The sequence below is a fragment of the Ammospiza caudacuta genome, chromosome 2 (genome assembly GCF_027887145.1).
Source record: "Ammospiza caudacuta isolate bAmmCau1 chromosome 2, bAmmCau1.pri, whole genome shotgun sequence".
Lineage (NCBI taxonomy): Eukaryota > Metazoa > Chordata > Aves > Passeriformes > Passerellidae > Ammospiza > Ammospiza caudacuta.
The window spans coordinates 1,635,845-1,649,133 of record NC_080594.1 but is presented as its reverse complement, the minus strand read 5'-3'; the positions used below and the strand labels follow the sequence as shown (position 1 = coordinate 1,649,133).

Sequence of the window (13,289 nt, the reverse complement as noted above, 5' to 3'; positions counted from 1 at the left end):
AATAGATGCCATTGGTGTCCTTCCCCTCCTCATCAGGGGCTTTGTGCCCCCCCAGCACAGCCAGGGGGCCCAAGGACCCGCAGATGGAATCAGATCCAGCAGGGGAAGGAGGACCTGGCTGTCACCCAGGGACACAGATGGGGAATGCTCCTGGCAGTGGAAAACAGCTGGGCCACCTGCACGTCATCCCCTGGGGCTGCGCCTGCTCCCCAGCCCCAAAATCTCAAAGTTTCTCACCCAGATGAATGAGGAAAGTTGGGATGGACCTGGGCACTGCTTCCCTCGGGCACCTGCAGCAGAGGGCAGGGTGTGAAGGTGCTGGTGGTGGTGGCGGCTCTCCTCAGCTTCCTGCAGCTCCCTGGGAGGCTGTGTCCTGCAGGGCTCTGTGGGGACAGCAGGACAGAGAGGGCACAGCAAGGAGCAAACCTCGAGCAAGGTTTCTGCCGTGTCCTCCTGGACACAGCAATGGTGAAATGCCCCAACATCCCAGTCCCGGCATCAGTCCCAGTACCAGCACCCGTGGAAGTGAGTCCGGTCTCAGTCCAGCTCCAGCCCCATCCATGGTCCCATTCCCAGGGCAGAGAGGTGGGAGGGGTCCTGTCCTTGTCCTGACTTCGGCCCCATCCCCGGGGCAGGATTTGGGGCGCAATCACCTGTCTCCAGTGTCAGTCCCGATTCTGATGCCATCCATGCTCCCATTTCTGGAGGATGGAGGGAGGGTCTCCTGTCCCAGCCCTAATCCCGGTCCCATTCCGGGGGAGAACAGGGAGAGCGGTCGGTGCCCAGCCCCAAATCCCATCCACACTCCCACTCCGGGGCAGGGAGGGGGATCCCGCTCTGTCGCTAACCCCGATCCCACCCACAGCGCCATCCGCAGGGGAACAGAGGGCCGGCCGCACTGCTGTCCCGGTCCCACGCACGTTCCCATCCAGGGAGGAGAGAGCGCTCCTGTCCCGTCCCCGGGGGAAGGGGCGGTCCCGGCCCGGGCGGGGCAGCTCTGGCCCCGGTCCTGCCCCGTTCCCAGCGCCGGGAGGGCGGTGCGGCCCCGGCCCGGCTCACACGCGGCACGGGCGGCACCGGGAGCGGCGGCACCGGGCGGGGGAAGGACCAAAGCCGGGCATGGCACGGCCTCCCGAGCGGGGACATCGGCGCTGAACCCCGGCAAGGAGCCCCCGGCACGGAGCTCCCGGCTCGGCATCACCCGGTGAGCGCGGCCGCGGCGGGCGGGGGACAGTGCGGGGACAACGGGGGGACCACGGGGGGACCAAGGAGGGATCATGGGGGGATGTGGGAGGACCACGGGGGGATCATGGGGGGATGTGGGGGTGCCCACGACAAGGAAGGACAGGAGGCGACCTCCAGGATGGAGTGGGAAACTCGTGAATGGGGTGGGAATGGGGACACGCACACACGAGTGGGACACGCACGGACACACACACATGCACGTACTCACGGAGGTGGTGGTGGCACTCGTTGCTGTCTGGGTGACACGGGTGACACAGCGCACCCAGCGCAGGGCGAGGGGCACGGCATGGACAGAGCCGAACCCCGGCTCTCCTCCTGTCACCCCCAGGTACTGCCCGGAGTGCCACTGAAAAAGCCCCAAAGGGCTCCAGAACAGGGCAGTGGGAGCCGCAGCCGGCAGGGAGGCGCTGGCCTGGGCGGGTGCTGGCACGAACGGGCACGCAGGGAAACCTCCTGCTCCTCTTCGCCTGAATTGTTGAGGTTTTTATGCATTAATTCACAATAATGTCTTTGCTGCTGAGTTTCTCCCTTCCCCGGGGAGTTCTGTGGCTGTTCGTCCGTGATTTCCTGCGCACAGCTCAGGTTAAACCATGGAGCTGACTCCCTGCTTTGCTCCGCGTGTTTTTCCGTCTCTTTGCGTGCTGGGCTCCCTATGTAATTTCTTTGGGGAGTGTTTTAATTTACACTGCAATGGTGACACTCTCACCTCAAACTGTTTGACTCCTTCTAGCAGCTCCTAACACCCCAAACACCCTTCTTCCCAGAGGTGGGCACTGGCTGACATCGCCGCAGGAACAACTTTAGGGGCAAAACATCTCATTTCTCTTTCTGTTCCAGTTTGCTTATCAGTTTATTGCAAAAGCCGCTTGGCAACCCGCTGCCTTCCTGTGCACGAGGTGAGGAGCAGCAAACCCAGCTCTGGGGGGCACCAGCACTGGGGGATGGTCATTGCTGCCAAAATTGGGCCGTATCATTACCACCAAATTACTCTTGTTTTCCCTCAAACAACAGGTGGCTGATAGTTTGAGGGGCTCCATGCAAAAGGAGAGACCCCCAAACGCTCTGTTCCCCAAAGCACAGCCACATCCCAGGGCTTAGTGGGTTATAAAGGCCCCAAAAGGATTTCTGACGGGCCGTGGCACCGAGTGACTTTATCCTGTCTCTGCCCAGCGCGATTTTTATCTCAGGTTGTTGACAGGGAGCCAAAGCCACGAATAGTTCTCTGGCAGCCGAGCGTGCTGCCGGGCAGCCCCCACCAAAACCTGCCTGGGAACCACCCATGCAGCAAAGACTCCATGGGAAAAAGAACCTGTCCCCCAAAGTCCTTTTTCTGCTGGTGCCACGGTGATTGTGTGGTCCTGGTTGTCCCCCTGAGCGCCTTTGGTTTCTCCAGGGTGGTTGTGACTCCCTTGGTGTGGGCAGGAGGCTGGGAGGTCTCCATGGAAATGTCCTTTCTCCCACATATGACATCTGTAGGGTCACCAAATCGGCCAGGAACTGGAGCCACACTCTTCCCTCTGACTGCTTCCTCCTGTGGGCATCTAAAGGTCATGGAGGGGCAAAACCAAAGTCAAACTCCTGACACAAACACCATCTTGAACCTGCAGGAAGCCTAAAGGAGCCTAAGTACTCAGTTTCCCCCATGGAATTATTAAAACTGGAATTTTGAGGGCTCAAATAGGATCTGCCCCAATCCCACAGCAGGGAAAAACAGGCAGGGAGCATCACCCCTGCTGAAGCAGGAAGGGAAGTGTTGGTGAAGGGATTAAATATTGGCCAGGGTTGATGTTTGCGTCCAGCAGGATCCATCCCCAGAGCTCTGCCGTGCTGGGAATTGAGTCAGGTTCTACTGAGTGAAGGTGCCCTTAATTACCATTGTCACTGATGGTTTTAATGCTTTCTCGATTCACTGTAAAGCCACAGATTTGATTAATCTCAATTGATTTCCCATGGTGTGGAGCAAGGCAGGAGGTTTTGGTACCCCCAGGGAAGCAAAAGCTGGAAGGGAGATGGATTCAGGGAGGAATTCAGGGAGTTTCTTGGGGGAAACCAGAAATTCCCAGAAGAAGGGATTTCTCTCAAAGCAAAACCTTTTATTTGACCTCCAAACAAAGTCATGAAGTTCTTTTAAACTCGTTACATTTTTTCTCCAGACTTTCTCTCCCCTTTTTAGCTTGGATCAAGTTACTGAAAAACCCTCTAGGAAACCAAAACACCCCCAGAAAAATATTTTTCACAGAGAACACAAATTCAACTCTGCTGTTTCTCAGCCTGCTGACAGGAGGGGAAACTGAGGCAGCATTCCTGGAGTGGAGCTGCCCTCCAAAGCTGCTTTTTTGTAGGGACAGAAACACAGATTCTTTGCAAGGTTTTGCTTTAATTGAGATGTTCTGGCTATTTTGGGGATGGAGGCAGGGGTAAGCAGGGATAAAGGAGGGATGTTGCCTGGCAGGGAGAGGGATAAAGCCCCTTAAAGCTGGAAATGAATTTTGGGGGTGTCTTGCCTTGGGATTGCTGGGGAGAAGCGCTGGGAATGATCCTCAGCCCACACTGGTAGCTGGGGCCAGCCTGGAGGAGAAGGGCTCTGAAGGTCACTGTGGCAGAAAGGATCCAAGGGAAAGGGCAGATGGAAAGCAGCAGCTTGGGCAGGCTCAGATTTCGGATCCCATCTCACAGCTCCAAGCAGACAGGCTTGGGAGCACCCAAACACCTTCCCTGTTTGCTTTTGGTCACAAAGGCTTGGAACCACAGCCCCAGAGCAGTGAAGAACTGTTGTTATCCTATTTTTGCTATCATATTTCTAGAGTCCCATACCTTCTGGGGGGGGGGGGGGGGGGGGGGGTAGTTCCTCACACACAGCTCTTCACAGCAGCGTTCCTCCATCACCACAACTCCTCCAAGGCTCTCCCTGCCTGGCCAAGCCCAGCCCCTTTTATCCCAGTTACCTTCACTGGCCACAGCTGCAGCCCAGTGAAGGACATCACAGCTGCAGCCCATCTAGAACAACTGGGATTGGGGCAAGGCCACCTATACAATACATAGGTTTTACTATAACTCAAAGGCCCCTTGTACAATACATAGATTTTACTATAACTCAAAGGCCACCTATACAATACATAGATTTTACTATAACTCAAAGGCCACTTGTACAATACATAGATTTTACTGAGACTCATAGGCCACTTGTACAATACAATGATTTCACTATGGCTCAAAGGCCACCTGTACAATACACACTAAGATTCAATGGCCCCCTATAAAAAACAATCCCAGATCGTTTTGCTTCCCAGAGTCTCGAGTGGTTCCTGATCCTGAGCGAGGATTTTGATGAGTCCACACAATGCCTCAGAATGAGGGCAGGGAAAACACCCACGTTCTCCGTGTGTGCTTTGGAAGGCAGTCAGGGAAAAGATGTGGTGAACGAGGGGATCGTGGTTTCAGCCTCAGCATTAAGCAGTGGGAGCCGTGGCACCACCAAGGGCTGCCTCTGTGAGGTCCTGCTGGGAAATTAATCCACATTAATTATTTGGGAAGGCCAATTAAACCTCATCAGCCCCCTGTGAAAACGTATTAATCACAGCCATGACTTGGTTGCGCTTTGCTGTGTTCAGTGACTTTGCTGCTGCCTGGCAAATTCCAGTGTAAAACACAGCTGGGATGGCACTGGGAATGCTGGAAAATGGGGCAGAAATTAGGAGCCAAGACCTTTACTTGGGATTTTAGTGCCCATCCCATGGGCTCCCTGTGGAGTGCTGCCCATTCCTGAGCTGCCCGTGACCTTCTCTCATGACAGCCCCCTCCTCTCCCCTGCTGCCTGATCCAAATATCCCTGCAGATCCACTTACAGGAGCATTTTGGGATGCTGACTTCACGTGCACGTGCCTGTGGGTGCTGTATTTGAGGGCAGTGATCTGCCCAGGCTGCTCTCCTGTGCTGCCCTCATCCTCTGGCACTGAGGTTTTCTGGGAATAAACTCATGGGATAAACGGGTGCACACTGCAGAGAGAGGGATGGTCCAGCCACTGCAACCTGCACGTGGTTCAGCACGGAGGAAACTGTGAGTGGATGGCACCCAAAAAGCTGTGCCTGGTCAATGCCAGAGGAAAAGCCTCCCACTGTGACCTCAGAAGGGGCCAGGAGATGAAGTGATGGGGCAGATGCCGGTGGCTCTCACCAAAGCATCGTGGTTTGTTTGCTTTTGGGGATCACAGAAGTGTTCATCCCACTTGGCATCCTCAGGGATTGCTGGTTCCTCTCCCTCCCCTCATCCTGGGGCTGGGGGTGTCACAGCTGGCATTTGTGGCACCCGTGGGCACAGCAAAGGGCAGTGCCAGCTGCCAGCCCTTGTTCCCCCATGTGCCTTGGCTGGCCTGGCCTCTCCAGCTCGCTGCCTGCGGATGCAGTGAGGGGGTGGACTGCAGCCACGGGCCCTGCACACACAGCACGTTTTGTCCTAGGGATTCTGGGCAAAACAAGGCTAAAAAAGAGGGAAAAGAAGGGCTTCTGCATTGCCAGAAGGAAAAGGAGGGAGAGCACGACAGCAAGGACAAGGCTGCATTCAAACCAAGCAGCAAACACTGTTTGCTCCTTGTCCTGAAGGTGGGGATGAGGGACCAGGCACAGGAGATTCCCCACTTTGGCTTAGGGACGGAGCATGGCTGGGTTTTCTCACTGGAGCCTCAGGAGCCTGGGAAGCTGAGCTGGACTTCAGGATGATCTCCCCCCATCGGTGCTGGGTTCCGTGCAGGGCAGAGAGGGAATGCAGACGGAGAAATCCATGCCAGGCTGAAGCCTCTGGAGCTCTGTAAGCCTTCCCTGAGCCTTTTGGGGCATCTTGTGTGGCTTCCCTCGGTCACGGTGGCCTGCCCAGCCCGTTTCATCAGCTGCCAGCTCTGTGGGCAACCTCTCTCTGCTGGGCCACAGAGCTGCACAGCTCAGAGGGAAGGAAGAAATTGCAGACAACAGCAGCTGGAAAATGTTTTCCCATCTGCCAGAGCTCTGTTAACCCTCTCCATCCACAGCCACACTGCTGAGGGCTCGGGGGGAGCAGGATGGGAGCAAAGCTGAGCTGAGTGCAGGAGAAGCAAAACCCCGAGGCCAGGACAACGCTGGCTCCTGATTTTCATCACAGAGTGGTTCCCAAAGTTGTGTTGGGGTTTTTGCAGATACTGCAGATCAGCTGGGATGTGTGTGTGTGTCCTTGGGAAGTGTGAGCCTCAGCCAGCCCTGTTCCTGCTCTGCTCCAAGGGGAGAGCAGCAGGATGGGGGAAACATCATCAGGGATGGTGGCAGTGCACTTCTGGACAGGTTGATTGATCCAGGCCCCGCAGCAAGGACTGGAGTTATCCCCTGGTGATGGGCTGGAAGCATCACTTCATCCCCTCTCCCTCAGCAAACAGTTGTCAAGCTGCTTTTTAGTACCAAAGTGCTTTGCTTTGGTGGGACACCATCCAGGCTGGCAGCTTCCAGGATACTGTCACTGCCTCCTTCCCTACAGCATCTGGGTTGAGGTAGGGGCAGGATAGCTCTGGATCTGGTGTTTATTCTGCCACAAAGGGCATGGCAACATGCCCTCAGCATGGTGGCACCAGGTTAGAGCTGAGCCCTTCACCCAAAAAGGCCGGGATTGCTCTTTCCCACCTGAAATCCTGATAAGGTTTGGGCCAGGGTACATCCCACACGCTCATTCCAAGGGCACCTTTCCTCAGAGCCTTTCTCCTGCAGGAGCTGCTGCTCCCTGAGCTGCTGGGCTGGATTGTCTCCCTGTGACCCCCCATTTCCACGGGCTTCCCGTAAGGCAGGGAACAGCAGGGACACCAATCCGGCTCCTCTTACGGGAAGGGAGGAAATACATTTTAATTTGATTCCTGACCCATGGGCTCGCTCAGAGATCGTGTGTCAGCAGAGCCCAGGGCACAAAAGGGCCCTTGTCCCTCCTCACAGACAGGCCAGGCTCTGTGTGTCTGCAGAGACCCTTTCAAGGCCATTTTTCTCCTCCCAGCTAATCAGTTCCGTGCAGAAACCAGCTCTGCACAAGCAGGGCTCAAGGCCAGCGAGCAGGACTGTGACCTGGCCACCATCAGCCCAGCACTAAACCCATTAAAGACCCCTCATCCTCATCAGCAGCCAAGGCAGAGCCCCTATGGTGGAGACCCTGCTCCTTTTGGCAAGGTTTGATTACAGGGTGTGATGAGGTTTGCCCTACCAGAAGGAGCTGAAGACCTCTGAAATGGTCGCGAGGTTTGCGTGCTGAAATTCCACTTTCTAATCCTCTCTGTCTGGAATTTAGCAGGATGCATTTCTAGTGGTGCTCAGCTGGGTCACCCCTTGTGGCTGGTTATGCACAGAATGGAGCATCTTTCCTGTTCTGAGATGCAGGAGAGCAAATTTCTGTGTGAACCTGGTGGGAAGGGCGGTTCGGGACATTGAACTGGGCTGCAGGACCTCTGAGGTGGAGTCCCACATGTAGCCTGGGGTTTGTTGGTGACTTTAAAGCAGCCTGGTTCTTCCTCTGTGCTCCAGATGCAAAATGAGGTTGAATAAAACTCACCTGATCCACCTGACCATAATTCCTCCATGCCAGGGTCTGCTCAGTTGTGTCACCAACACCGTGAGGCCATGGTGTCTGTGGCCAGTGATGTGCTGCCCTCTTGAGCCGTTGTCTCCGTGTCCTTACAGCCTCTTTGCTGTCCCCCCAGGGTGATGGAGAACCTCACAACTCCTCCAGCCTGGACCAGGGTCACCAACAGCTCCTTGGAGCCGGGTGGCACAGATGACAACCCCTACAAGTGCGTGTTTGACGAGGACTTCAAATACGTCCTGCTGCCCGTCTCCTACGGCATCGTGTGCGTGGTGGGGCTCTTCCTCAACCTGCTGGCCCTCTACGCCTTCATCTTCAGGATCAAGACCTGGAACGCCTCCACCACCTACATGTTCAACCTGGCCATAAGCGACACGCTCTACGTGGTGTCCCTGCCCCTCCTGGTCTACTACTACGCCATGGGGGACAACTGGCCCTTCAGCGCGGGGCTGTGCAAGCTCGTGCGCTTCCTCTTCTACACCAACCTCTACTGCAGCATCCTCTTCCTGCTGTGCATCAGCATCCACCGCTTCCTGGGCATCTGCTACCCGCTCAAGTCGCTGCGCTGGGGCCACGTGCGCCACGCGCGCAAGGTCTCGGTGGCCGTGTGGCTGGTGACCGTGGTGTGCCAGTGCCCCGTGCTCTTCTTCGTCACCACCAGCGCCAAGGGCGACGCCATCACCTGCCACGACACCTCCAGCAAGGAGCTCTTCGGGCAGTTCGTCATTTACAGCTCGGTGATGCTGGTGCTGCTCTTCTGCATCCCCTTCCTCATCATCATCGTCTGCTACTGCCTGATGGCCCGGCGGCTGCTCCAGCCCACCCGGGGCATTTCCCGCCTGTCCCGCTCCAAGAAGAAGTCGGTGAAGATGATCATCATCGTCCTGGTGGTCTTCATTGTTTGTTTTCTTCCTTTCCACGTCACCCGTACCTTGTACTACTCCTTCCGGAGCTGGGACCTGAGCTGCCAGACCCTCAACGCCATCAACCTGGCCTACAAGGTGACTCGTCCCCTGGCCAGCACCAACAGCTGCTTGGATCCCATTTTGTATTTCTTAGCAGGGCAACGATTTATGAGGTTTGCGGGCAACAAAGTGCCGTGGAAGCCTCAGAACGAGGTGGCTCTGGGCATCGTGCCCAACAGTCACCTGGGAACCAGCAGCGACACGGACACACAGCTCTCCAAGGATCTGAAATCCTAGCTCTGCCCCGCAGCAGGAGGGTTTGTCCTGGCTCTGAAGGGAGGACAGGATGCTCTGGGGCCCGAGGCTTTGGGTGTTTGGGGTGCCTGGGGTTGCCCCCGCTCCGGCGTGGTCTGTGTCAAAGGCGCTGCTCTGCTTGTTTTGTTGTAATTTTTTCAGGAAGGTGCAGCTGTGGTTGCACACATGAACCCTGGTCTGTGGCTCTGCATCCCAGGCTGCCCCTCTGATCAACGCTGAGGTGACCAAATCCGGGGAACAAATCGTGCCCTGAGTGCCCTGAGTTATTTTCCCAAGCAAGAACACTGTGTGCAGAAAGTCTCCCTAAAGAATTCTGTTTGCAGATTGCCTGGCACAGGGGGAGCCGGAGTTCCTCTGTGCCTTGGCATGGTAGGAAGGGCTTTGGGGGGATGAGGAGAGGCAGCTGCAGTTCTGCTGAGCAGATTGATGCAAATGTCAAGGACAAGTATCACCCACAGAGGAAAGGGTCTCCCACAGCTTTGCATCCCTGCAGAAATGCTCTCCCAGCTTCAAGCTGGCAGGGCAGGGATGGGATTCCCAGCTCCTGTCCAAGGGCTGCCTTTCCACTAACCTGATGGACATTCCATCCCACTGGAGTGCCCTGGTAGCAGCCCACTGGAGTTTACTGGTACCATCCAGCAGGTCCCCTGTAGGTTTCTCCAGTGGGGCCAACATCTTCCAAAAAACCCATTAGTGCTTCCCAACAGCAGCAGTCACCCTTTAAAAGCTTTCAGGAACCTGCAGCTTCCAGCTGCTGGCTGTTAATAATCATCTCCAGCTCATTAAAATTTAAGGTGAGCTCTTCATGTATTTTTTTTTAACCCCCTTCCTGGTGGCTCATGTTTCCAGCCCAGCAGCACAGACCAGAGTTCATCCCCTTGGCTGAGCGCTGCCATGTCCCCATTGCTGTCCCTCAGAGGTGACAAAATTTGCCAGCACCAAACCCCGAGTTGAGGAGCTGCAGGTGGTGCTGAGCTTCAGCCCATTCTGCCTGGATTTGTAAAAAATGTCCACAGAACATTTCACCTGAAGGTGCTCCTGGTGTTTTTCCCTGTAGTTGTTGGGTTGGAGAGCCCGAGCCCAGGTCCGTGGTTTCCCTGCCAGGAGGACGCTGATTCCTCCCCCCAGAAATGAAATTGCTTGAACTGCAGCACTGGACGAGTCACATTTTGTAAAAGCTCTATTTCAGGACTAGGCAAACACATTTGATGTTGGCTTAGACCCAGGCCTTAGCTTCTCCCATCCTTCCTTGAGAAGTTTGGTGGAGACAAAGGCGCACCATGATGTCACCAGGTGTGTTCAGTCACGGGTGACTGGGACCATTCAGGGCTAACTGGGAGTTCCTGTGCTCCCACCCCAAAGGGGAGCTCTTGTCCCAACCAGCAATGACACAACCACAGCAGGCAAAGGCAAACAGGACATCTGCAGGTGGTTCATGCCACCCTCGAGTGTGTTTGGGATAGGATTGGGTTAAGAGCGGCCTTGCACCATGGCAGCACCTTTATTCCTTTGTTCTTGTGGAGGGAGCTTGGCCTGATGGGGAGGGTCATGGCACAGTCACTGGGGCGAGACAAACAGCTGGGAGAAATGAATTCAGCCAGGGCACCGAGCTGGTACAAACATCACTCCAGGCCAGGCCTTGCCCGGCCTCCCACCCTTGCCAAAAAGCAGCGGGGACACGTTCCGTGCTTTGAATAATTCAACAAAAACATACCCAAAGTTTCCTCCTCTGGTCCTGCTTGGAAATAAATCCCAGCTCCCTCTGAGCTGGCCACCACCCTGGCAGCACTGCCAGTGCCATCAGGGGTGTCCCTCATCCTGTGATCCTCATCCCAAGTGATCCCACTGGCCTATGCAGAGCACTTGGAGAGGTACCAGCTGGAAATCTAGCTCTAGACTCTTTTCTGTTTTTGTTTGTAAAAGCACTAACTTATACTAGAGAGAAAAAAAAAAGGTGAGTTTTATGACAGTGACTGTACATTTTTATTTTTGTAACATGCAAACACCTCAGATTTCTGACAGTAAATGAGTTTATTTCTACTACAAGCACTTCTCTGCTGTCTCCTCTGGTATGCACAAAGATGGGTATTGTGGGTACAAACTGGGTTCTTGAGTACCATGGAAATATTTTAAGCTCCAGGTACAGCTGTCCACTCCTTTGAATATCTTGATCTCCATCTAATTCAATGAATTCAATCTCCACTCTTGATTCAAGATTTTCATGGGGCTGGTGCCACCAGTTCTGGAAAAATCCAGAGACAGCTCTGAGGTCATGGGGACAAAACCCCTTGGAGTGTGTCAAATTCAATAGCCAACCTTTTTAGGTTGTGTGCCCATAGTTTTGGTAGATTCTCCTAGGCTGCTCTTGCTGAAGGCTAGAATAAATTGTTAGATTAAGTAATTAATTAACATAACTCAAAATAATTTGTCTCCCATCCCATATAACTTATTTTGTTTTTCTGGCTCTCCCAGCCACTCAGAAGCTGCCAAAACAACACGTTGGAAACCTCTGGTTCTCAGAGGGGTTCCTCTCTGGGGACAATGCCCAGGGACCAAGGGCTCACACGTGAATAGGTTTCACTTCTGGGATTTAGAGCATCCTTCCCAAATCTTTACTGCAATGACTCTGCACAGCTCATCCAGCCCTGAGTCACCCAAACCCAAGAATGAGATTTAAGGAAGAGAAGCAGCCACTGATGGGGAGCACAGAGGCTGTGCAGAGGAACGAGCAGAAAAAGCCACCCAGCCACGCCAAGTGGTCACAAAGCACTTTTTCTAAATATCCCTTAGCACAGGCAGCAGGAAGGGAAAGTTGAGAGCACTGATGGTTTCCTGCCAAGGCAACAAATCTGCCACACGGGCTGGAAGGATGCACACTTGTGCTGGGCCTTCCCAGCTTCCCATGAGAGCTTTTCCTTCCTGATCGGGCCTTCCTAGGAAGCAGGCCCTTAATGGGACAGCGGCAGGCGAGGGGCCATGCTGTTACTGTAAACACTTGGTGCTTCCACCTCTTTGTCCAAGTCCTGTCTCCATTTTTATTCTGCTTTTCTGCCGTGGGGGCTGGATTATCCAGAGGAGCAAGTCTGTCTGCCCCTCCAAGTCATCTCTGACCAGTTTGATTCAGGAACAAAGTTGCCACACTGCTGAGCTCCTAGGAATTTCATGGGAAATTGTGACGTGAAGGAATTGGCACCCAACAGCTCAAAATCTGTTTTTGACGCCAGAGAAACCTCCTCCATGCCAGAGCCTGAGGTGGCTTTGGGAGAGTGATATGAGAGGCCCAAAGGCCACCACCCAGCAGGCCAAAGCTGTGTTCAAACACAGGGGCAATTCCCAAATCCCACAGCCCAATATTATTGCAGAAATTCCCCCAGTATGGATGGGCCAAGGCAGCAGTTGCTCAGGGAGAAACCAACCAGTGGGTGTTTGAAATAACACATCAATCACCCAGCTTTGTGAGGAGTTTATTTGAAGACTTTCACAGCTTCAATACCAATATTTGCAGACTCTGACAAATAAACGCTCATGGAAACCTGGAAGTTTAAAATAACCCTTTCTAAAAATTATTTCTCCTCAAATACCTGCAGTTTTGAGCCCTGGCTAAGCACCAACATTTTGGGGGTGTTCTGGGGAGCAGCTGGGTTGTGCACATGTAGGCACACATGCATGTGATTTATATAAGTGGGGATGCCCACAACCCCACTTTTCCATACTTTGGGATTGGGCAAGGGTTTGAACCCTCAAGCCTATTTGCCTGATCTCCCAAGGGCAGAGGAAAGCATTCAGAAAAAAAAGCCAAAAAATTCAGAAAAAAATCAGCCAAAAAAACCCCAAAACCTAATTAATATGAGAACAGCAATTCCACAAATCCTCCCAGCCAGCTGAAACCTTCCTGGCTGTGGCTCCTCACTCCTGAGACGAGCTGCAAGGTCTCAGCTCAGCACTGGAGGTTCCCCTTTTGCAGCACCCCCAAGCCCCTGGGTGGGTTTTGCAGCCCCCTTTGATGCTGCTGGTGGGAGAGCAGGAGATTGTCCCACCAGACCCTTCTCCTCTGCTTTTGGCACTCACTGTGGGAAGGCACCGTGTCAAAACCCCATTCCCAGCCCCCCTTAAATCCTGAGGGAGCCTCAAACCACCAAGCTCCCAACTTAGAACTTGGAGAGAAAGGGTGAGGGGTTTCTTGTGATCTCAGCCTCTGGGGGACCTTGGGAGATGGTGGGAGGTACATGGAGGATGCTGGGCCC

At 54.3% G+C, this 13,289-nt stretch overlaps 1 protein-coding gene across 1 annotated transcript; it reads left to right on the top strand.

The window, feature by feature from the left end:
• The first annotated feature begins 1,037 nt into the window (after positions 1-1,037).
• On the top strand, positions 1,038-12,457 carry P2RY2 (purinergic receptor P2Y2). Its single transcript, XM_058824999.1, has 2 exons — positions 1,038-1,204; positions 7,944-12,457. The coding sequence occupies exon 2, from the start codon at positions 7,948-7,950 to the stop codon at positions 9,025-9,027; it is 1,080 nt and encodes a 359-aa protein (XP_058680982.1). The 5' UTR covers positions 1,038-1,204; positions 7,944-7,947; the 3' UTR covers positions 9,028-12,457.
• Positions 12,458-13,289: the final 832 nt, after the last annotated feature.